The sequence below is a fragment of the Penicillium taxi genome, assembly GCF_028828555.1.
Source record: "Penicillium taxi strain IBT 34144 chromosome Unknown utg000001l_segment0_segment0, whole genome shotgun sequence".
NCBI lineage: Eukaryota > Fungi > Ascomycota > Eurotiomycetes > Eurotiales > Aspergillaceae > Penicillium > Penicillium taxi.
The window spans coordinates 415035-438158 of NW_026643203.1; the positions used below are offsets into that span (position 1 = coordinate 415035).

General features: G+C 44.6%; 7 protein-coding genes across 7 annotated transcripts; 5 read left to right on the forward strand and 2 right to left on the reverse strand.

Moving 5' to 3' along the window:
• Positions 1-614: 614 nt before the first annotated feature.
• Positions 615-1494, reverse strand: tim21 (the record flags this gene model as incomplete). Its single annotated transcript, XM_057202828.1, has 4 exons — positions 615-800; positions 852-906; positions 972-1156; positions 1228-1494. The coding sequence occupies 4 exons, from the start codon at positions 1492-1494 to the stop codon at positions 615-617; spliced, it is 693 nt and encodes a 230-aa protein (XP_057066901.1).
• A 235-nt stretch (positions 1495-1729) lies between these two features.
• Positions 1730-3458, forward strand: N7495_000159 (ADP-ribosylation factor GTPase-activating protein; the record flags this gene model as incomplete). Its single annotated transcript, XM_057202829.1, has 6 exons — positions 1730-1795; positions 1864-1999; positions 2070-2253; positions 2327-3006; positions 3059-3376; positions 3430-3458. 6 exons carry the CDS (start codon positions 1730-1732, stop codon positions 3456-3458), a joined length of 1413 nt encoding a protein of 470 aa, XP_057066902.1.
• Positions 3459-3851: 393 nt separating this feature from the next.
• N7495_000160 (folic acid synthesis protein) lies at positions 3852-5356 on the reverse strand (the record flags this gene model as incomplete). Its single annotated transcript, XM_057202830.1, has 3 exons — positions 3852-4830; positions 4886-5094; positions 5153-5356. The coding sequence occupies 3 exons, from the start codon at positions 5354-5356 to the stop codon at positions 3852-3854; spliced, it is 1392 nt and encodes a 463-aa protein (XP_057066903.1).
• A 797-nt stretch (positions 5357-6153) lies between these two features.
• N7495_000161 (nitronate monooxygenase) lies at positions 6154-7394 on the forward strand (the record flags this gene model as incomplete). The annotated part of the gene is made up of 4 exons (XM_057202831.1): positions 6154-6166; positions 6217-6478; positions 6543-7044; positions 7104-7394. 4 exons carry the CDS (start codon positions 6154-6156, stop codon positions 7392-7394), a joined length of 1068 nt encoding a protein of 355 aa, XP_057066904.1.
• Positions 7395-11201: 3807 nt separating this feature from the next.
• N7495_000162 (cytosine permease) lies at positions 11202-12905 on the forward strand (the record flags this gene model as incomplete). Its single annotated transcript, XM_057202832.1, has 3 exons — positions 11202-11477; positions 11534-11750; positions 11803-12905. 3 exons carry the CDS (start codon positions 11202-11204, stop codon positions 12903-12905), a joined length of 1596 nt encoding a protein of 531 aa, XP_057066905.1.
• A 3191-nt stretch (positions 12906-16096) lies between these two features.
• N7495_000163 (uncharacterized protein) lies at positions 16097-16318 on the forward strand (the record flags this gene model as incomplete). The annotated part of the gene is made up of 1 exon (XM_057202833.1): positions 16097-16318. One exon carries the CDS (start codon positions 16097-16099, stop codon positions 16316-16318), a length of 222 nt encoding a protein of 73 aa, XP_057066906.1.
• A 1442-nt stretch (positions 16319-17760) lies between these two features.
• On the forward strand, positions 17761-18826 carry tif35 (translation initiation factor eIF3 core subunit g; the record flags this gene model as incomplete). The annotated part of the gene is made up of 4 exons (XM_057202834.1): positions 17761-17777; positions 17843-18467; positions 18539-18710; positions 18774-18826. 4 exons carry the CDS (start codon positions 17761-17763, stop codon positions 18824-18826), a joined length of 867 nt encoding a protein of 288 aa, XP_057066907.1.
• Positions 18827-23124: the final 4298 nt, after the last annotated feature.

The window sequence follows — 23124 nt, forward strand, 5'->3', positions numbered from 1 at the left end:
ATGACTGGTCTTTTGCACTAGGCCTAATCACTTCGATTTTTGGATGATATTGATATAAAAATGTAAGGATTTAGAGATCAGCGCTTTATAGTCTAATCAGCATTTGGGCAATTTCTAGGTGACATTACCTAAAAAATATTCTAGATCCAATCCTGTCAATTCTAGCAACGATGAAAGAGGACATGGCCTTCAATTTATCCTGTCTGAATGTGGGAACTGTATGTGGAGTTTACTAGTGTTGGCTCGTGGAGTGCTATTTATATAGTGATCTCATTTTTATTTCGATACTTGAAGATAATTTTCCGGAAACTCCAAGGGAACGGGAATTGTGAAGTGCGTCATAGAAAAAGCAGTACGTAAAGCTACTTAAGTACCATCTGACTGCGTTAAATTCCATCAAATTTGCCCTAATACTTATGGCAACAGCAAGCATTAGTAAATAAAGCTTAAAATTGGGGATTATACAGTATTGCTATATTATCACATAAATTTGGTGCGTCCAGTAGTAAAAGTGCGTCTTTTTGTGTGTTATGCAGTCGTATCAGAAAGGAATCTCGACGACACATTATGCCATGCGAAGATCAATGGTATAATTTCAAGTGTACAAAGGCAGTTTATCGCCACTGTATACCGAAGAGCTTCAAGGAGCTAGCCACGCTAGGCTTTTCAGTAGCCTTCTCCAAAATGAGGCGAGAGTGCCCCTTAACGTCTAGAGCTAGGAGTTGATACTCCCACTCATTTCTGTCCAGGGGCTTCATCATGTGCACAATGACAACTCCAGCGTTCAAGGGTCCCTCAACCTATTAAATAAATTAGTTATTTTGACCCATTTGCAAGACAAGCGGTCGTACGTGAAAGTTCATGCGAAGGTGTTCACGACCTAGACGGTCCTTCTCCTCAGTAGTCCTAAACGCATACTGTAAATATTCATGTCCAAAAATGGTAGTAGAGTAGCCACATTTGCAACATACGCAATAGGTCTGTTCCTTGCCCATCGGCTAGACGTATTTTCACCAAATGCCTTGATCTCCCTCCGATCACCGAGAAGCATGATACAACGGGGATCATCCTTGATACGCTCGACTGCTTTCTCAAATTGCCATGTCCGGCTATTCGGTGAAAATACTTCTTGATACAGAAGTGTAAAGACACCACCCTAATTTGACCAGTCAGTAGCTTTCGGTTTGAAACCTTCTACTGGGATGATTCTTAGCATGTATTTCATACCGTTAGCACCACACCGGCTAGTACTATCACGAAGTTAAACGATTGCTGTGTAGCACGCGCAACCTTTTCTCGGCCACTAAGTTCATTCCACCCGTATCGCCCATCGTCGGATAGGACTGTGATGTTCTTTCTTGTCGTTTTTCGGGAGCCACCACCTAGGTCACTTTGTGTGGCATAGAGTCGAATAATCTCCGGTTGGGAAGCTATACGAATAGCGACTGGAATAGAAGATGTTCGAGGCAGGGCCCTTAAGTACTGAATATTCATGATGGCGTTGCAGAAGACATCAAAAGAAATGGAACATTGATAACGATAACTAATCACGATATGGGTCACGTGACTTGGTACCACTAGTGGCCCCGCCAAGCCCAGGGGTGTGGCCGCTACCAAAGGGTCTCCGAGTTCAAGACCACGTTCGCCGTTCCCATACACTTTGCCTTTATTTCGTCTTCGCCCCGAACTACAAATTCTGGTATATTTTTTCGCCAAATATCTACTCATCATGAGTGCCTCCAAGGCGCAGTCTCAAAAGATCTTTGAGAAACTGAAACTCAAGCCCGCAAACAAAGTGCGATCCACCTTTGCCCCTCGATGCTGTCTTTGTGACCATTGGTTGCTAACAAGAACCTTCTATAGGTATGCTTCGACTGCAACTCCAAGAATCCGACATGGTCATCAGTTCCCTTTGGCATCTACCTTTGCCTTGATTGCTCGTCCAACCACCGCAATCTAGGTGTCCACATTTCTTTTGTCCGATCTACAAACCTCGACCGTACGTACAGAAAATGAATACAAAGCATAGTAATTGCATGAGATAATATTGGCTGACAAACAAATTACAGAGTGGCAATGGGAGCAACTGCGGGTGATGAAGGTCGGTGGAAATGAATCTGCGACCAAATACTTCCAGTCACATGGAGGCTCTGCCGCGCTGGCTAGCAAAGATTCCAAAGTCAAGTACACGTCCAATGCAGCTGTCAAGTATAAGGAAGAGCTTAAGCGCCGGGCGGCCGCCGACGCACAGCAGTGCGTATCCCTCTTTTATGCGAAGCGAATGATTAGGCACCAGGCGTACGAATATTGATCGCGTATTTTACAGGTATCCGGAAGAAGTCATCATCACCGATATTCCCGCCGGTATCCCTTCAGATGGCTCGAACACTCCAGCTGGCGAAGATGACGATTTCTTTTCCTCGTGGGACAAGCCGTCGATCAAGCGTCCCAGCAACCCACCTTCCCGCACGGGTACGCCACCCATCGTTAGTCGAACCGGATCTCCCTTCTTGAACGCTGGCGCAAATGGAAACGCTCGCTCAAAGTCTCCCTTAGCTGCGTCAGAGGCCAAAACCTCATCTCCTGCCCCGACTGCTATCCGCCCGAGCTCTGCAACTCGTATCACCTCCAACACTGCTGCGAAGAAGGGTAGTATTTTGGGAGCTAAGAAGGCGAAACTTGGAGCTAAGAAGGTTGTGGCTGGAGAAATCGATTTCGATGAGGTCGAGCGTAAGGCGAAAGAGGAGGCAGAGCGCATCGAGAAGCTCGGATACGACCCTGAGGCTGAAAAGGCCGAAGCTGAGTCCAAGGCTCGCGCTTCTACTGCCTCTGCTACGCCTATTTCTGCCCCTACTCCTATCAACCCGAAAGCCCACGAGCGAAATTCGAGCGATGTGGAGCGTTTGGGTATGGGTATGAGTAGACTCGGGTTCGGTCAAGTGTCTAAGCCTCCGGCTCCCAAGAAGCTAGGCTTTGGTGCTGTTGGTTCGAAGGCACCTCTCAATGGTAATTTTAAATATATTCTCACGCTATAAAACAAAAGCTGACACTGGAATAGAAGAAGAATTAGCCGAAACCAGGGGACGCTTCGGCACTCAAAAGGGAATTTCCTCAGACGAGTTCTTTGGACGTGAACGATATAACCCTAATGTCCAGGCCGAAGCTAAGCAGCGGCTTACAGAATTTGATGGTGCTACCTCTATCTCTAGCAATGCCTACTTCGGCCGGCCCGAGGATGAGCTGGCTGCGATTGATGATGGGTACGGAGACTTGGAGACTGCGGCCAAGGACTTCGTTCGTCGCTTTGGAATTACGGCTGGAGATGATATTGAGAACCTGTCGCATCTCGTTGGAGAGGGAGCGACAAAGCTACAAGGTGAGTTCTTTGACTTCATGTTTCATAGTGCATGCATGCTAATAATACTGAAGGTGCTATTCGCAACTACCTCAACTCTTGATTATGGCAAAAGTCCTATGTTTCCCGAATCTTTACGCGTTTTGTTACCTTGAGCAAGCCACATTCACCCCTAATATTTCCGTGATATCGCAAAGGAAATGTAGTCCGACCAGCTATCATACAGCTGACCCAGTGAATACAATAATTGGCATTTTCCATTAACTGCAGATATTACCCGATGGAATTTCCAACAGAGCTCGATAATAACCATATAAAATAATTGTGTCCATTTTTACTCCTATTTTTTATAGTTCGCCTATTTCAAGTTTGAATAATATGCACGCAAAATAAAAACATATTACTTGAGATAAATAAAATAGTCGGTTCGCAACACGAGGTTGACTCTGTGCGCTTCAATTATAAAGTTGATTTATATAATACAAAGATAGTGCCTTTACACCCGGTAGATGGCATCAGACACTTTGGCAACCTGCCACATCTCATGAACATCATGCACACGAACAATATCCGCTCCCCCAGCAACACTAGCAGAAACAGTAGCACCAGTACCCCATACGCGCTCTCGCGGCGTTTTAACACCAGTGATATGACCGATAAACCGCTTGCGACTAGGCCCCATCAGCCAAGGAAAATACTCAAGACTCTCCCTAGCGCGAAGCTGTGATAGATTACGCAGTATTTCCAAATCCTCTTCTTGGTTCTTTGCAAATCCAAGGCCCGGATCGAGAATGATACGCCAGCGCCGAATACCCGCTTCTTCAGCGGCAACAATTCGTTCACAGAGCTCGGCGGCCACGTCGGTAATAACACCGTTAGGGTACTTGGTCAGCGTGGTCATAGTCTGCGGAGTTCCGCGCATATGCATCAAGATGATAGATTTGCCAATGCGAGCTGCGGTGGGCAGCATATCGGGATCTAGGAGTCCGGCAGAGATATCATTGATGATATCAGCGCCAGCGGCACATGCTGCTTCGGCCACACTGGCACGGTAAGTGTCGATACTGATAGCGATGTTGGCTGCTTCGGGAATAGAAGTGCGGATGTGCTTCACTGCTGGGACGACACGAGCAATTTCCTCTTCTGGCCCGACGGGGATGGAACCCGGGCGTGTGCTTTCGCCGCCAATATCGATGATTGTTGCACCTTGGGCAATGAAGGTGCGGACTGTTTCACTGAGTTTGGTAAAGTCTGACGGGGAGTGTGTGCCTCCGTCTGAAAATGAGTCTGGAGTTAGATTCAGAATGGCCATTATATGGGTTTTGCGTGTTGGGTCAGTTGCATGCAGTGATGGGAAGCCTGGGGAGATTGGAGTTGTGGAGAAGGGGGTAGGCTCTGGAGAAAGAGTTTTCATATGTTCAATGTATGTATGTATCTTTTTCCCTGACTGGGGAGGTCGATGATGAGGGATTAATCTAGATGTTGTTAGTTAGTTATATTCTGGGACGTTTTACACGGATCTCAGCATACTGAGAAAGAGGCCGGAGTACGAAATCTCGCTCCAACATCAGGCTGTGTGGGATATTGAGACGCTCATGAGAAAATATTTCCTGGTCATAGAGCAGAATATCCAAGTCAATTGAGCGAGGCCCTTTATCAATCAACTTCTTTCTACCCAAGGCAATCTCGATAGATTGGAGGGCATCCAAAAGCTCCATGGGGGACAAACTTGTTTCAACCTAACAACCATCAGTCATGTACAAAATTTGATAGCACGAGTGAAGGATAGTTTGGTACCTCGCAGACTCCATTGATAAATGTGGCTTGGTCAAGCACATACATCGGAGTAGTCTCAAATAATGAACTGGTCCGTTTAACCTTGATATTAGCTCTGTCCATCTCAAGACAGGCTTTTTCAATCATCTCGACCCGATCTCCAACATTACTCCCCAAGGCAATGAATGCCCTATGAGTCTTTGACGTTTCCACCGTTGAGCACATACTGGTATTATGACGAGAACTAGGAAGTTGCTTGCATTCATTCAAGTGGGACAGAGGAGCCATACGCACTGAGACATCTTTAGTACCCAAGGACATAGATGTGGTACTATTCATCAAAGGTCGTCCTATTAAAGTTTAGTTTTTGTGCCTTTCCAAGTAGTATGTGCAGGAACAATCTGGTTCAATGCATATTTCTGTCCCGCATTTTTTTTTTCAAAGATACAGATAAATAACAGGTAATAGGGTATCGGCCAATACGAGAGACCTTTATATGCACCTACTCGAGTTGGTGGAAGTGATACTATAATTTCCAAGACTATAGTGAGACTTAATTCGAACAGTTCTTGATCAGTACTTCACTTTGGAGACTTACCCTTTTGCCCAGCCGCGCAATGGTCCATCACACCGTGTCGCGTTCAGACCCGGCCACCATAGAAGACGACCGGATCGCGACGGACGCCATAAAGATGAAATTCTATGGCAACGGAATACCAGGCTCATTTTATCGCAGGAGTATTTAGCAAGCTGAAATGCAAGATGAACTAGGAAAAGACGTTGAATATCAAAGATACAGTACGGAATGTCAGGTGAATTGGTGCCTGAAGATAGTTGTGGGTGCCTTGTTGCCTTGTATTATGGATGACGACCCCACTTGGAGAAGCCTCGGCATCTTTGGTACTCGTGATCCAAACTGGACGCCTCGGTTGAATGTTCTCTTAAAGGGTCCACTTCTCCAGGTTTGCTATTCCGTTCACTCTCCCTTTCATTCTTTCAGGTTCCACTTTCACAAATAAACCATGGCTTCCCCTCGTGAGATCTTTTCATCCCTCCGGAATTAACATGAAACTAATTATACCCAGAGGTTATTCGCACTCCTGTGACTGATCTGCTGAAGATCAACCACCCTATATTGTTGGCAGGAATGAATGTGGCTGCTGGTCCAAAGCTGGCTGCTGCTGTCACCAATGCCGGCGGTCTTGGTGTTATTGGAGGTGTGGGATACACGCCCGAAATGCTGCGCGAACAAATTATCGAGTTGAAGGAGGCTTTGCACGACAAGAACGCGCCGTTCGGCGTCGACCTACTACTCCCCCAGGTTGGCGGTAATGCTCGCAAAACCAAGTGAGTTGGCGTTATATGTACATTAGCAAGCAAGCATTGCTAACGCAGACTGCTTTGTAACTAGCCACGACTACACCAACGGCAAGCTCGGTGAGTTAGTCGATATCATTATCTCAGAGCGTGCCTCTCTCTTTGTCTCTGCCGTCGGCGTTCCCCCCAAGGCAGTTGTTGAAAAGCTTCACGGAGCTGGCATCCTCTGCATGAACATGGTCGGCCATCCTAAGCACGTTAAGAAGGCCCTTGACGTTGGTGCCGATATAATTTGCGCACAGGGTGGCGAGGGAGGTGGCCACACTGGTGATGTCCCCACCACAATTCTTATTCCTACCGTTGTCAAGCTGGTTGAGGGTCGCAAGAGCCCTCTAACTGGCCAGCCCGTGCAGGTCATTGCCGCTGGTGGTCTCTACAACGGTAACTCTGTTGCTGCCGCCTTGATGCTCGGAGCTTCCGCTGTGTGGATTGGCACCCGATTTATCTTGGCCGATGAGGCTGGTGCGTCTAAGGCTCACCAGGAGGCCGTCCGTACTGCTGGATTCGAGGATAATATCCGCACAATTATTTTCACTGTAGGCCTAGTGTTCCTAACTTTCTCAGACTGACTTGTTTATACTAACATATTCAACAGGGTCGCCCCTTGCGCGTCCGCAAGAACGAGTACATTCTGAATTGGGAAGAGAACCGTGCCGATGAGATCAAGAAGCTTACCGCTCAAGGTATTATTCCTGTAGAGCACGACTTTGAGAACCTGTCAGACGATGTTGATGACGATACACTTGATAACGCTCGTCCTTTCCTGATGGGCAAGGTCTCTGCTGTCGTCAACGAGAAGAAGTCCGCTAAGGCTATCGTCGATGAACTGGTTATCGATGCTGCTGCTTTGCTACACAAGGGCACCAAGATGGTGGCTAAGCTATAAGCTGGCTAAGCTTTCACTGTCTCTGTTATTCAAAACTCCCTCTATATTTATCTAACGCATGACTGGAGAAGGTACGTTCAATATCCATTACTTGAGCATTATCAATCGGATATTTTAAGAACATGATTTTCACTCAACGAGTAATCGTATTCATCTAAGGAAAGAGGCATAGTATTTATTGGCTGAAATAGAATTAAATGGCCACTACTTCATCTACAAGCTAGGTCTTAAAACTATCTGACAGCACATCCACCTTTCCACATATAAATTCAACACCTTTCTGGAACTGCCGAGGTCTGAATCCCAGTGTTGCTGGTAGGTTTTGTGCACTTTCCGAACTGATCTTTGATTTATCAGGATTGGTCAAATAAGGGGTTACAGTTAAATGCCCAAAAAGACTGGTTCAATCAGAGCCTCAACATTCGGCAGAATGAGAGATACATCGGCTTCAGAAGACCAAATGACACCACTACACACAATTATATTAGTTCCTAAATTATTTTCTAGTTTCTGTTCAAGATACTGAGTGATATTTATCAAGAAATCTGATCTTAAATGCTGTTTTAGCGAAAATGTACGTTTTAATGTAGTTCATATGTATTCGCTAAGGAAGGATTATCATTGATGAATATAGTTCATTTTTGCTAATTTTTTTTAATGAATTTCTACAATACTTTCTTATAGTATCAAAGGCTTTAGTGAGAAATATACAACTTACCAGGCACATATTTATTCGTGATATGTTGATTTATCCTTCATCTGGCGACCATCCCCGCGAGCTATCCATAGGGATACTGTGGTTACTTATGCCCAAGTTTGACGGTATAAATTACCTACCTAGGTAGCCATGAGGTGTCTAAGTAATAGCCTGACCGTCCGCGGGTGTCGTTTGAGGTCGATTAAATATTCAGTAGTTTTTGACATGGTCCAAGATACCCAGGTAACCTTCGGTAACATGGGCGTTGGCAGTAAATATGGTATCATAATTGAAATGATATCGATATTACAAAATATATTAAAAGATAAGTGGAATCAAATATAATGACATCTGAATCGAGATTACGTTGGTGCTTCTTTTGAATATCTTATTCAACGAGGTCCAATGGACACAAAGACCTGGCCTCCAGGACTGCAGAAAGACGTGGACTAGCCCATGATCCAAGAAGACTATTGAAATGCGTAGTCGCTTCTCAGTCTGATATAGACATCCCATCGGCTAAAGGACTATCTAGATAGAGGCTCCCTACATTCCAAGGTTGAAGAACAACGTCCCATTCTGAGGCTGTGAGACGGCGTCAAGGTGATCATGTATACAAATCACATCGCACAATTAACTCCAGCCCCTGATACAGGTAGTCATGGTACCGAGATTGTCGGAACGATGGTTTGACTAGTCTTACTGTTGCATATGCATCTACTTTGTAAATGTATCGTTGCGAGTTGTAAGAGGTGTGTTATTCAATCTTGTCCTCGCTGTAACTAAATAGATAAATCTCACTAGATTCACTTCAGGTCGCTGGACCAACAGCATCGTAATCATTCTCATTGGTCCTGTGCCCCACTTTGGTCTGGTGGTATCGACAGAGATAATCATAATCGAAACCACACCGTATCATGTGAACAGAGGATGAAGAGTAATAGTAGTGTCTCAGGCCAATTTAGGTGCCCAGTACTACCTAGGTACGCCACAGCGAAGACTTTTTATGATTCCATTTGGTGCCGTATCGTCTAAAGATCATTCTTTTCTCCAAGTGATCAATCCACCAACACTTCTAAAGATAGTCTGCTGCATGGGATAAATCCAATATAGAAAACAACATCAAGGGTGAAATAAATGATGAAGCAGTGAATTGAAGTGGCTTCAACGGGATAGATTCGAATAATATGGCTGGGCAGAAAGAGATATCGGATTGAAATGTTTTAGGGCTTGCACTTCTGGGATCAAGATATTTGGGAAGTTCGTGGCAAGGTACGATAAATATTGAAATTGAGAGAAGCATGTTCAATGTCAAACGAAACTGTACACTGATTGTTTGTTTATGGATTGCTCTGAATCTATGTCTACCATCAATTGATTTGTTTAGCGTTAGCTTTCTCGGTTTATCATATGGAAAGGTAAAGGACAGATATCGGCCTTCCATGAATAGAATAGCCTGGGGGTAGAACAATACCAGTTAATGGTATATTATAGATGACTATGCAGTAATAAATATATTCATCCAAAGCTGAAATCATCAATCAGAATACATTTTTCCAAAATTGGATCTATAGGGGGAAACTTGACATATTGAGAGACCGGAAAGACCGCCAATTCAGCGTCTCTATCAGGCGGGTGAGCGTAAATCGCAGCCCCGCAAATCAGCCGCATTTCAATGGCCCATCCCGTTGTAATCGGCGCTCGAGCGCCATAACCGGGCATCAGACCGAACACGTCCGCCTCCGCAGTTGATGATAGTCATACTCCGAAGATCGGTCGGGGCCGAAAGGAATCATGTTGCATATATGACGTCTGGTTTATTTGATATGAGAACAAGCAAAAAGATATGCTAGCTAAGATGTTCAATTTAAGTTTCTTCCATGGAATCTTTTGGAGAAGAGATGGATGCCCAATAAGAATGCTGGGATTTGCGGGTAAGAACGAATTAATTCGTGTGAACCTCGAACCTCAGACCTCTACCGAGAGAGATACGCCCTGCTTAAGTGCTGATACTATCTATTGACTATTGATTCTGGACTCTACGGCACTGGAACACTTCACGCTCCACTCGGAATACTCCGTACAAGTTACCAGTGCTTTATCAAATCTGGGGTTAAACCCGATCCAACCAATGGGATTATTGTTGATCTACACCACCTGGGATACATGATTTGAACCTATGATCTACTAATAGCGAATGCATATGGACCGAGCAATACATGGATCTATAATAAATTGGTCCATGCAATCTATTAGATCGGGGTTAGTATTTACGTAGTATACCGCTAATCCTTCCATTGATCATGATTGTGATAGTGTTATAATAGTCTTATCCCATGTTAAAGAGGTACCAAGACATAGTATCTTAGACTTTTATAGGTACCTTTGAGGTGATAGATCGATATCCACCTTTCTACTAAATAAATACCTATAGGAAACCCTGTGGATATTGAATAGGCGAGAGGTAATCTAGAAGAATACTATGATTTTATTGTGAAGTTATGCAGGGGACGGTGTGCAGGAATGCAGGGATAGATGCGAACTCTCGGATTTTGCCGTACGGGAGTATACTCCTTTGGATGAAAGTACGACGTATATGAAATTGGCTTGACACAGACTACTAACTTATCTCTTATCAGTGGCCCGACCGTCCAATCCGTTAGTTTCAATTCGAAGCGAGCAAAATGAAACCTCAGACCGCTGATAAGCTAGGGCAATGAATCCACTTCTCCTATTGGTTCAATCACTTTTGATTATGACCCAGAAGGACCATAGAAGGAAAGTGCACAACGTGGTTTCGCTCCACGCCGCTCCACCTCACGCGACCGTATCTGTTTCCTCCTTCCCTTTGCCACTGTCAGTGGGGCGACGCGTTAGGATTTTTTGTGCTTTTTTTTTTTCCCTTGGGACTATATTAGAAACTAAGTGCCCGTGTAATTTTTCACTCTTTTTTAAAATATTACACAAGGATGTGGATTTGGTCCGGGTCTCACGCTCCATTCATCAGTTGATACTGGTTATTTTGATCTCTTGAGCTCTTAATTCCTTTGATACTATATACCTATTTTGGGTCTCTTGACTCTTTTCGCCCTAATCAAAAAATCGAAAATATGCCGTCCTTTGGCTTCGGGTCCCGCGCTGACTCCAGCATTGACAAGGCGCCTAATGTTAACGATGCCTACGACGTCGAAAAGACTCCTCATATCAACAATGCCTATGAAACTGCTTCCGATAACGCAGTACGAGGCGAAAGCTTCGAAGTCGGTAACTCGCTCTACGCGAAGCTTCAGCGTTTCGCGGGCAAATTGAACGTTGAGCAACGTGGTGTTGAGCGCGTTCCGGAAGATGAGCGGACAGATACTTCTATCTACAATGTCGGCTCTATGGTGTGTTCTATATAAAAATTGCCAATTGGCGCGATTTTCACTAATATAGACCTTAGTGGTTGGCGGCCAACATGGTTGTGAGTTCCTTCGCCATTGGTGTCTTGGGCATGTCTACCTTCTATCTGGGATTCGTTGACGCCTGCCTGGTCTGCTTCTTTTTCAACCTCCTTGGTATTCTTACCGTCTGCTTCTTCACCTGCTTTGGACCTACTTTTGGTTTGCGCCAGATGGTCCTGTCCCGCTTCTGGTTTGGATGGTGGCCTGTGAAGTTCAGTAGGTCATATAGCATCACCCAAACAGAATGGTTTATACTAACTTGTGATAGTCGCCTGTCTCAATGTCATCTCCTGTGTCGGTTGGTCAGCTGCGAACGCCATTGTTGGTGCCCAGCTCCTCAATGCCATCAACGGTACCGTCCCCGGTTTCGCTGGTATCCTAGTCATTACCTTTGCCACACTGTTCATCACTTTCGCCGGTTATAAGGTCGTCCATGCATACGAGTACTGGAGTTGGATCCCAACCTGCATTGTGTTCATCATTCTGCTGGGCACCTTTGCTCACTCTGGCGATTTCATAAACGTGCCCATGGGAGTTGGAACTTCCGAGCTGGGCGACTGTCTCTCTTTCGGATCCACCGTCTACGGTTTCGCAACTGGTTGGACCAGTTACGCCGCCGATTATACCGTGTACCAGCCCGCCAATGTCAACAAGCGCAAGATCTTCGCCTCCGCCTGGATTGGTCTCATTATCCCCCTGCTGTTCACCGAATTACTCGGTCTGGCTGTGTACAGTGCTACCTATGCCAACAATGGTGACAACAAGTACATGATTGGCTACGAAGCCTCTGGTAACGGTGGATTGATAGACGCCGCGCTCTCACCTCTCGGCGGATTTGGCAAATTCTGCCTCGTCATCCTTGCCCTGTCCATCATCGCCAACAACTGCCCCAACATCTACTCTGTCTCTCTGACCCTGCAAGTACTCAGTCGCTACACCCAACGTGTGCCCCGATTCATTTGGACCCTCTGCGCCTCCTGCGCCTCTCTCGCCATCGCCATTCCCGGTTACTCAAACTTCAATACCGTGCTAGACAACTTCATGAACTTCATCGCCTACTGGCTGGCCATCTACTCTGGAATTGCCGTCGCAGACCACTTTATCTTCAAGCGCGGCTTTGGCGGTTACAATGTCGGGATCTACGATAAGCGCGAACTACTCCCCGTGGGCATTTCAGCCACTGTTGCATTCTGCTTCGGTGTTGCTGGTATGGTAACCGGTATGAGTCAGACATGGTTCGTCGGCCCCATTGCCAAGCACGCCGGTGAGTTGCCTTTCGGTGGAGACATCGGATTCGAGCTCGGTTTCGCCTTTTCCTTTGTTATTTATTGCTGTTTGCGACCATTTGAACTCAAGTACTTTGGTCGGTAAGCTTAAAATTGGTTGCGTATACACAGTAAGGGTTTGGCGGTTGTTTAATTTTCGCAATTTAGCAATAATATAGCAGTCCAGTCCAATTCTTTGTGCATTATTATTGAGCTCCACTTAAATTTAAGCTTGCATTAATTAGCACTAGCCTCTTCCTAAAAGTTCCAAATGATAAATTTAACTAACTCCTGAATATAGTTAGTTTGCCGATGCGACATCATGGTCGGCAAAACTATTAATTACCTTGGAAGTGGACAATTCTCGATTTTAAGGGTCGACACTTTGCTGTGGTCGTGGAAATAAAAATTGATGGACGGTCACATGACATTGCTTGGCCCTAAACCAAGATCTTGAGGCTGAAACGTTCGAGACTTTAAGTTGAGACAGAAGCTAATTTTTAACCAACTTAAATTGACCTGCTCGAAAACCAGATCTGATGGTTTCCCTTTCAGGACACCTAGGTTAGGTCCAGTAGTATCCACCAGGGCACCACCGAGCGCTTCGGATGTCCTCCTTGTCATCACCTAGGCAGGCTTATAGCACCACTCTTGCATTCCACTTGATAATCAAAAGGAATGAGGATCGTTGGAAGTTACATAAAAAAATTTCTTCGAGCATCTGACTTGGACTCAGAGCACTCTGGGAGGCGAATTAGGAAATGTTAATTTTTCACACGGGATTGACTCTTTTCCATGGGCAGTTGCTTCTCCACTATGGCTAGCTAGCGTGCGGAATCATTTCCTGGTACTTTGCTGGCTGATATTTTGTTCTTTGTGACTTCTAGAAGGAATACCTGGGTATGTTTCCCAACGACAAAATCTAACCAAGATCTCCCAGCTCTATCACACAGAGAAGAGCTGTTCCAAGTGACTTTGAATTGCTTGCTGATTCAAAAGTTTAGATCTGGCGCTGGCTGAATATCTTGGCAACAAAAAGCTTCTTGTAGCTACTGCCAGTCATTTGGCGCTAATCTCGGAACTGTTCAGTTTCTGTTTACTTTAATTACGTTACGAGATACCCAGCTTTCTTTTGTGCCATTTTCCTAGAGATAAAACGTGACCATAGCATTCATCCCAGGTTCACGAACTCCGCCAAGATGAGTTTGGAAATCCTTGATCTCTTCCTCTTCTTTCTCCAGCTTAATGAAAAGCCTTTCAGTTTCCTAGATAAATAAGCTGATAACAGCAAGTTTCAGGTCAGTTGATTGGAAAATAGCGCAGAATCGAGTGTCTTTAGAAATTACTATATATTTCACAAAACCCAATCTTAAATTTAATGTAAATAATAAACGTTAATACGGCGGAAATGAAAGAAGCCTCTTTTATTTCTCTAACTCATCAATATCTTCAGTCTACCAAGGTGATCTCGGTAAATTTCGGCTTTTGCACAGACATCATTCCTTAAAGTAAAATAATCGTATCACCCCAAAATCCTTTGGAGATAACAGTTTTTATTTTATTTTATTTTCTTATTTTGTAACAAAAAAAAACTGTCAAAATATTATAAGAACTATGAAAATGGGCAAAACTGCCGACTTATAGCTTTTACAGTGACTTCTTGCCTTCACTTTCGAACGAGTTCAAAGTCTTTTTTTTAAATAGCAAATACCTGACCTCTCCCCTTATTGTTTCAAAGCTCCAATTGTCGAGTTTCTATCTCCAATTCAGCCAAATCCAAATTTTCAAAATGCAACCATCAAGTTATAACAGATCTCCCTTATTCAAAAATTATTAAATCCCAAGAATACTCTCTCTTTATCAGATTGCTTGGGGCTCATTGGATGTGAACGGGTGAATCTGTACTCAGGTTCATTGAATTCCGGCTCAGACGTCACGACGACACACTTGGATACCATTTGGTAATCGATGGAGCCAGTCGAATAGTTGGCACTCCTAAACAGCTTCCCTTGGGTCCAGCGCTAGAATTGTTTTCTTGGACGGTGCAAAGAAACCTGGTTCATCTCCGATAGAGATACATATACACTGACTTACCATGAAGCTGAATTGAATGAATCTTTTGGGCTCAAAATAAAGTCTCTAATAACAAAGTCTTCTAGAATCGCTGAAGCTCTCCAACGTTGCTTAGGACTTGGCTTCCGTAGATGATAATCTCATTTTGTGAGATATATTTCTTTTTCACAGGTGCTATGGATCTGTGACGCCAAGATCATCTAGATGTATTAGGCGAGCAATCCAAAATGGTGGCTAGGGACCCAGTAGGTGTTACTATCCGATCTCTCAGTCGACAAGTTAATTGGTCCTAAATCGCAGATCCAGAGAATTTAATAGATTAATACGTAGCGGAATTGACAAGGTAACGTTGAAGCACACAAGTCCTAACCAATTTTGGTATTAATAAGTTCGTTAAGGCTCTGTTTGTGGTTGATTTGCGGTTGGTGATAGCTTCCGCACCTATATAAGGTCAGTGATCCAAAATTGAAAAGAAAGATTTTGCAAGGGTACTACGTACGTGATGTTTCATGGAAACACGACATGATACCATAAATTTGATTAATCAATCGCAACTCTCCTGAATTCTCAGTAATTGTGGGATGCAAATTATTTTTCCCTAAATGATTTGAAAAATCAAAAATGCGAGTATCTCTGGCTTACTATATGTCACAATACCGGGTGGCAGATTGAGTTCATATAACACTGAGAAGGTGCTAACAAAGATTTCTTACAAAAGAGACAAAGTCATCTGGGGCTTTAGAATCCCAGAACGTATGCTACGCTTTGGGTAGTTTAAACTCAGGCTTGACCCCATACAGAAGTTGAAGCTCAGTGCGTCCAGCATCTTTAAATAAACCGATAAGAAATTAAAAGCTGCAATGAGGGCCATGACGCCAAAGAGTGAGCCCTCGAATTTTATCAAGACAGTCTAGACTAACATCATGAAAGAACTTGAGTCGCAGCTTGTAACTGCCTTTAGATTGCTCAAATTCATCTATGTTCTTATAGCTCCCGCCTTCGGGTCTAGAACGCAAAAGTATTAATTCACATTCGTACTTCCAAGGCAGGAATGAGTGTCATATTTGAGACAAGAATGTTTCTGAGCCTGAAAGCTCCAGGAAACGGCAGCTTTTGCGGTGCCGCATTCCTCCATCGTCGCTTTGAACAACTTTTCTGTGCACGCCTAGGAACGGAATGAATACCATTGACCAGGCAACAACTTGGTCTGATACTATTTTAAAGATGTTTGGAGGTGACCCCGATGATGGGATCAGCATTCCCGTACCGGAAATATCAGATGGCAAAGTCCTTGGTGTCCGTAGAGGGTATTTGCACATAACAGGGGATGAGTTACGCGATATATCTCGACCAGTTCTGCAAGAAGTGCGCGATTTAATCAAGCAACCGATCAAAGTCTCAAAGGCAACGGCAAAGGCAGTGTTTCTTGTGGAAGGATTCGCATAGAATAGTTTCTCACATAATTACATCTGTGAGCAGATGGCGTCTGATATTGAGCTCGTCACACCCATGCAAGGGTGGACGGCTATCATGCGAGATACTCTGGCCAAGATATTTTCAGACATTTCAATTAAAGCCCCTCAAGTAGCTATAAAATCGCGCTTGACCAAGATGTACGACTGTCACGATAACTCTGTACGATCCGAAAATTCATGAGTTTAAAAAATGTGAGCAATATGGATGGTGTTCTAAGAATCTTGTTTTGTAATTTTAGGTATACTCAAATACCTCTACTCTTTCGACAAAAAGTGCTATATTGGTTTCATGGAACGGTTAATCAAGGTGAGAAATATCTCTTTTACCTGTCAAGATGTCATTCTGGTGGCTTATTCAAATGAGGTCAAAAAGTAAAAGAGTGAGAGCCAATTACAACATCTTGGATTCGCCAGCAGCTTTGAACATACGGAAACCGGGACTCCATCACGGCAAAATTCTATGAGCTTGAACTGCAGGATGATATCGAACCTCCTATGGATGTCAATTGAGGTAAATCACTTGTTTTCATAAATTTTTCCGGTAGTCATTTTTGAGCGCAATAACTAGAGATCAAGTAGCACATAGTTTTGAGTCCACGCCTGGATCGAGTTCTCAGCAAGTTTATCTCGATAGTCTGTGGTACAGATGGCGAAAAATATTACCAGGATCACTGAGATATACAGGCTCGCCATTTTACTGCTCACTGCGAGTACTCCCTCTAGTTCAATGTTCAGAACCGAGGCTCGGTCTTAGTTCAATATCTTCGAGATACCAAGTCCTTTTTGCCGCTGTTTCTGCTTTTCCCCTTCTTGCTTTTTCTTCTTACTGTTCCCTCTCTTGTTTTCTTTTGCCTATATTCATTCTTTGAAATAGTGTCAATCAATGCCCGATTGCTCTTAATTTAGTCAAATGATCGCTCTGTCAAACACCATTTTAAGAGGTTGATTGCTATCTAACATTCGACAGAGATACCATACACTTCTGGTGCTCTCGATATTTCTGCGCATCAAGGCTAAGATTTGAGTATTTCAATTGCTTATTGATGAGTGTTTAGGACCAAATAACAGAGTAAAAAACGGGGTTGGAGGTGTGTTTGTGATATTTACAAATATAGGCGTAGGGAGGTGTCGACAAGTGGCATGTACTAAGTAGCAGGCTTCCCAGGCTTCAAGAGTCCGGAATCAAGAAAAGAGGATGGTCAATTGGTATATGTAAAAACTATGGCTATTTCGCACGCTGTAAGTCTTCATTCAAGTTGCTTCGATGTTGAAAGATGAGATAGTCATGTGATTTACCAGCCACAATAAATATTGCGCCACAGCAAAACGCCGCAAATGAAATCCACAACGGATTCGCCTGTGAAAGAAATCCTAGAAATTCAGCAGTTCGCCGTAACACATCAACCACACAAAATGTCTCGACTCGGGAAGTGAGTGTTTACCGCCAATAAATACCTCAAATTCAGTGCCTAACAAGATCTTTGAAAAATTACAGCCGCGCCGACTGGGCCGACGACGAAGAATTTGACGACCCCTCCGCGCTCCCCCCACAAGAAGTTATTACCAACAAAGATGGCACCAAGACCGTAATTTCCTACCGCTTCAATGATGACAACAAAAAAGTGAAGGTTACCCGCCGCATCAAGACCAGCGTTGTTCGTGAGCATGTCAACCCTCAGATGGCCGAGCGACGATCGTGGGCCAAGTTCGGTCTGGAGAAGGGCCACCCTCCCGGACCTACTTTCGACACCACCTCCATCGGCGAGAACATTGTCTTCCGCCCTAGCACAAACTGGAAGGTTCAGGCCAAAGAGGCCGAGAAGGAAGGCGAGAAGGGTGGTATCAAGGACCAGCTCAAGGACAAGAAGGTCAAGTGTCGTATTTGCAGCGGAGAGCATTTCACAGCCCGCTGTCCGTTCAAGGACACCATGGCCCCTGTCGAGGAGGGATCTGGCGCTGCTGGTGGTTTGGACATGGACAACGAGGATGCTGCTGGCGGTCTGGGCACCGGCAATTCCAGCTACGTGCCGCCTCACCTTCGCAAGGGCGGTGCTGCTGGCGGCGAGAAGATGGGTGGTCGTTTCGAGAAGGACGATCTTGCTACTCTGCGTGTCACAAACGTACGTGTTTCTACTTTATGGATCGATTATCTGTGGGAGCCCATACTAACATATATCCTTTTCGCGAACAGGTCAGCGAGTTGGCGGAGGAGAACGAGTTGCGGGATCTCTTCGAACGGTTCGGCCGTGTTACCAGAGTCTTCCTCGCAAAGGACAGAGAGACCGGGCGGGCCAAGGGCTTTGCTTTCATCAGTTACGCGGATCGGGGCGATGCTGCGAGTGCCTGCGACAAGTTGGACGGCTGTATGTTTCTTCTGACCTGTATATTTAAGATTTATTTTGGACTAACATCTTGTTTTTTCACAGTCGGTTACCGCCACCTTATTCTCCACGTCGAATTCGCCAAGCGCTCTACTTAGAATCGTTTTTTGCTTTTCTCTTACGACCTTTTTGGCTTGATTCCACTTTTTTTTCTTTTTCTGGCGGGCCTGCCTTTTGGTTAGAGCTCTTTCCTTTGTACTGTATGATTGATAATGATTACCAAAAGACACCCATTATGTCATATACTTGCATTCGTCAGTTCATCATACAAAAGCAATGGTTTAGAGAATTCTTACAGGATTCTGCTTTATGGCAGGTTGAAACATAGTCCTTGGTTACTAAGATCAGTAATTCCTAGACTCTATAATTTTTTATATCAGTACAACAAGACTCTGGGGATATTGTGACCGTTAGTCGCAATATACTCCCGAGGTCATCTACAAAATTCGTACTCAAAAACACGAGCATCTCAAGTCCATTTTCAGCGCTCCTTGTCATCTGCTATCATAAGAACCAAGGATTATACCAACTCAGCAAGGATCAAAAGGGCTAGATCTAGTATTCGACCAAGTTAAGACTGAGAAAGTGGTCTGACTCTCAAGAAATCAGCTAAATTAACCTTTTCTCAGTAGCTGACAGCGGGTATAGATAACTTCATGGAAAGGAGAAGGTTGCGCCCTTAACTGTATCTGCCAGACCCCATGTCCATGGCCAAGCTCTTCACTCGAGTTTAGTGGCATAGATCTATCTAGATCTTCGTATCCAGGTAAGCGGTGCAGTAAAGCTTCAGAGAACGAGATGGTCTATTAATTTCCCCGGGCTTGAATTGGGTTGCATCACAGCTCAGCGGTGATTCCTTTAGGAAGGAGACTCTGATAAGCCAAAAGTCTACTTTGCTGTATGGCTAGCTGGTACTCGCCCCCTATTTTCAGAATATGGGATTCTTTCTTGGACAGGAAAGAGGCACAGTTTGCGTACTCTTCCTTTTTGTCTCGATTCTGGCAGATCTATCTTTCTCTTTAACGTCACTAGGTCGCTAGATGTTCCAGTCCGCTTGTCTCCGCCACTGTCATATGCAGTATCCTAGCCAAACACATGTGAATGGTATTCGTGACGATCAGAAGTCCCAGTGACATTGAAGTAGAGGCCCAGCATTGACAAGGACATCTGCCGTGATACAGGTGCTAGTAATGGATCTAGAATGAAGATTTTCTCTCTATGCACCATCTGCTCGGCTTCTTGCTGGTGAGCAGGTTTTTTTCAGTCTTTTTGGCCCGTACTACTTGGGCATGGGCTCGGGTTGGTTGCCACGTCGCCAGGGATGGCCAGCGAAGGCTGAAGCTGCCACAGCATCATTAAATGAAGCCAATAACGAAGCTTAAGCCCATAGTTTGCAGAGCTCCTAGGGCTGTACGTCTTCAACTGGCCCGCTCTCACCACGCTATCATGGTATACAAAGTCTGTTTCTCTCGTACTTAGACAGTAAGCTACGGTAAAATGTTGGCTGACGAGGGTTCAGCTGTCTGGCCACCCTTGCCTTTTCGATGATGCTGCCTACTACTCACCCATGTATAGGGGGATTTGAAGTACCGATTGACCTATAGGAGGTCCATGGACTCCATATGATCTGCGTCGGCGTAGATCCATGATATAACTTCTGGATGACAGGACCCGCATGCTGTCAGTGGGAATGTCATCCCTAGCTCAATGTCACTTGCGCCCCTTTAGGATCATGTTATAAGATGGTAAAAGCAGTGAGAAACTTCCTCGCTTCGCAAGACTACGGAATCTCTGGAGTAGGCTCCCGGCAATTAGGTCGAGCGTCATCCCAATCAACTCTGGAATCTTTGCAATACGTGATGCAAAGGTAATAAATCACAGAACCTTGTGTCCAGACGAGGCGAGGCTTTCAAAGTATGGCTGAAATTGACTTTTGTCCTTTCCAGATTGGAACAAACTGTAACCAAAAGGACGTTAGTATGTATTTGGTAGCAAAATAACGGCCAATGGTAAATACTGTACAGTTGAAAAGTGGAGTACCCGTTCGAGGGACTTCGTAGGTCAGCTTGCGAGGTTTCCAAGGTTGCGGGTGTAAAAATTAGTCTCCGTTGAGTGACATCGTCTTTGTCTCAAACCCTAATTAAGGGGATCCTGGAGGCCTTAGAGTCTTTGACTTCTCAATTCGAGATGTCCTTGAATGTAATGGGGCTAGCTCCAATAGCTCCATGGATCGTAATAGCCAAGCTCGGGAGCGTTTCTTCTGCTCATTTCTTTTCTTTCAGAGTGAATTCCCCAGACCAGGGTATCTGCAGGTGGTCATTGTGGACGGTGTTTCTTGCTTGCTAGGATCCAGGGAGCCACTCAACGAGCAGAGATCAAATAATCCTAGAACAACGGGCATAATCTAACCAGGGTCACGGAACAAGGGAAAGGCAGGTCTAGAATAGTACCGGCTGTATTTCTCGATATTTGCCCATGCTCAAGTTTTTGAGGTTGTTGTTCGGCCAATAGCTTCACCTTGTCTGCTCCTGCAAAGCAGAACGGTCCATATCATGCGATGAGAAAAATACGATTCCGACCTCCGGAAAGCATGCTTTGGCTCTTGTTTCAAGCCGAGAGATCACTCTTCTCCTTTCCCTTCTTCTCCTATTGAAGACTGGGCATTCGGCCGGGTGCAGCCTGGGAATGGCTGCGGAATTGACTACAGTTTGACATTTGCGTCGTACAAGGTAATTTTGGATTTTATTTTTCTTCTTTTTGCATTGAAATATCAATTGATCTATTATCAGTTGATCCTCTATTCCCTGGCGATCTTTAAATGGGAAAGTATAGATGAACGGGGCACGTGCCCGACAAAGCCCTGGTTTGCCCTGGTCTCGCATAATAAACAAAAGAAGAGAGAATTCAATACCTAGGTAGTGTCTCAGAGCGGATGAAGTCAGGAGAACAGATTACAGGTCGGCTCCGACTAGTTAAGATTTGCAAAGTTGAAATATTTGGAATAATTGTAAAAGTTAAAGGTACATTATTAGCTCCAGGGCCCATTAATACTTAAAAACAATTACACTTTGGGGAACAGGTACCTGCAGCTGGAGATTCATGAATAGTACAAGATCAAAAGAGCCCATAATTGGACTTTTTTATTTCCTTTTGCAGCAGTTCTATCTCGTTTCCAAGGTTGTTAATTACCTTTATTGTACAGAGTAGCCGAGGAGATTGTGATAGCTCGAAAATAGCGGAGCGTAGGATTTGAGTGGAGATTCGGCAACGGGTACAGTTAGTACGGGTGGATCAATTTGATAGATATCAGAGACTAGGCACAATATTCAGTAACAGTCTCGTATATGAGGGCACGTTCTGAGTCTTTTCTACAATGAATGAAAGATATCCATAGATGCATAATGTCTCCATCTTCCCGTAGTCAATCCATGAGTGCGTACTTTTTACATCCTCTCTCCGCACGTGCCCTCGACAACGCGGATGATCTGTCAAATAATTCACCTTCAACCTTTGAATACTCTCCACTGGGCTCTGATACGGGAATTAATGAAGCACCTCTCGTCAAGATAGCTATTATGATATCTTCAATTGGATATCTCTGGAAGTCTTAGCACTGCCCTCTAACATATGATTCCATATGATCCTTCACCTATGGCGAGGGGTGGTCCGTGGCATTTTCAGCTGCACAACATATACTCATATCCACACGCTTTCCATTAACTGGTCACTAGATATTCCGATCGAAGGGGCCCGATCCGCTGATGATTGGCAGCCAATCATACTATGGCGGGTTCTTTAAACAATCCCTTACGATTTGCCATCTAAACCAACTAGCTTCCTGCAGACTAGCCGATTTTAGAGCCACTAATGCAGTTTCTTCAAAACAATACATAGTTTGAGTCTATTGAGGCCACGATCGTGGGATCTGATGGCTCCCCGGTATCCCAGCAGAAGGTTCTACCGGTCCTTTACCGGGAGGCTTTTGATCTCCCAATCACTCCAGCGACCCCGGCTGGAGTACTAAATTCTGGAAAAAACTGCCGGATACGCACCTGGAATTATTTTCCCTTCTGCTAGGGCAAAATTCAGGCAGTTCCGGAGATTCTTTCCAGGTTCAATCACTATATCCACTCACCTCTTTGTTCGACGCTCTGGGCTCCCCTCTTCAGCATCGGTGGAGGGGCATAGTCTCGACTCTCAAGTTGCTGTTTTGTAATTGCATTCTCGTCAGATCTGTCGGTGAAGGCCTTACCAATATTATGCCAATATGCACAATGCAGCTGGCTGAAAGAAACTTGCTGATCGCCGGCTCTATCCCTATATTTTACTCTTTTTTTCATTATGCAGGAGCTACTTTTGTTTCGAGAGAAACTAAGATCAGGAATCATATCAGGAA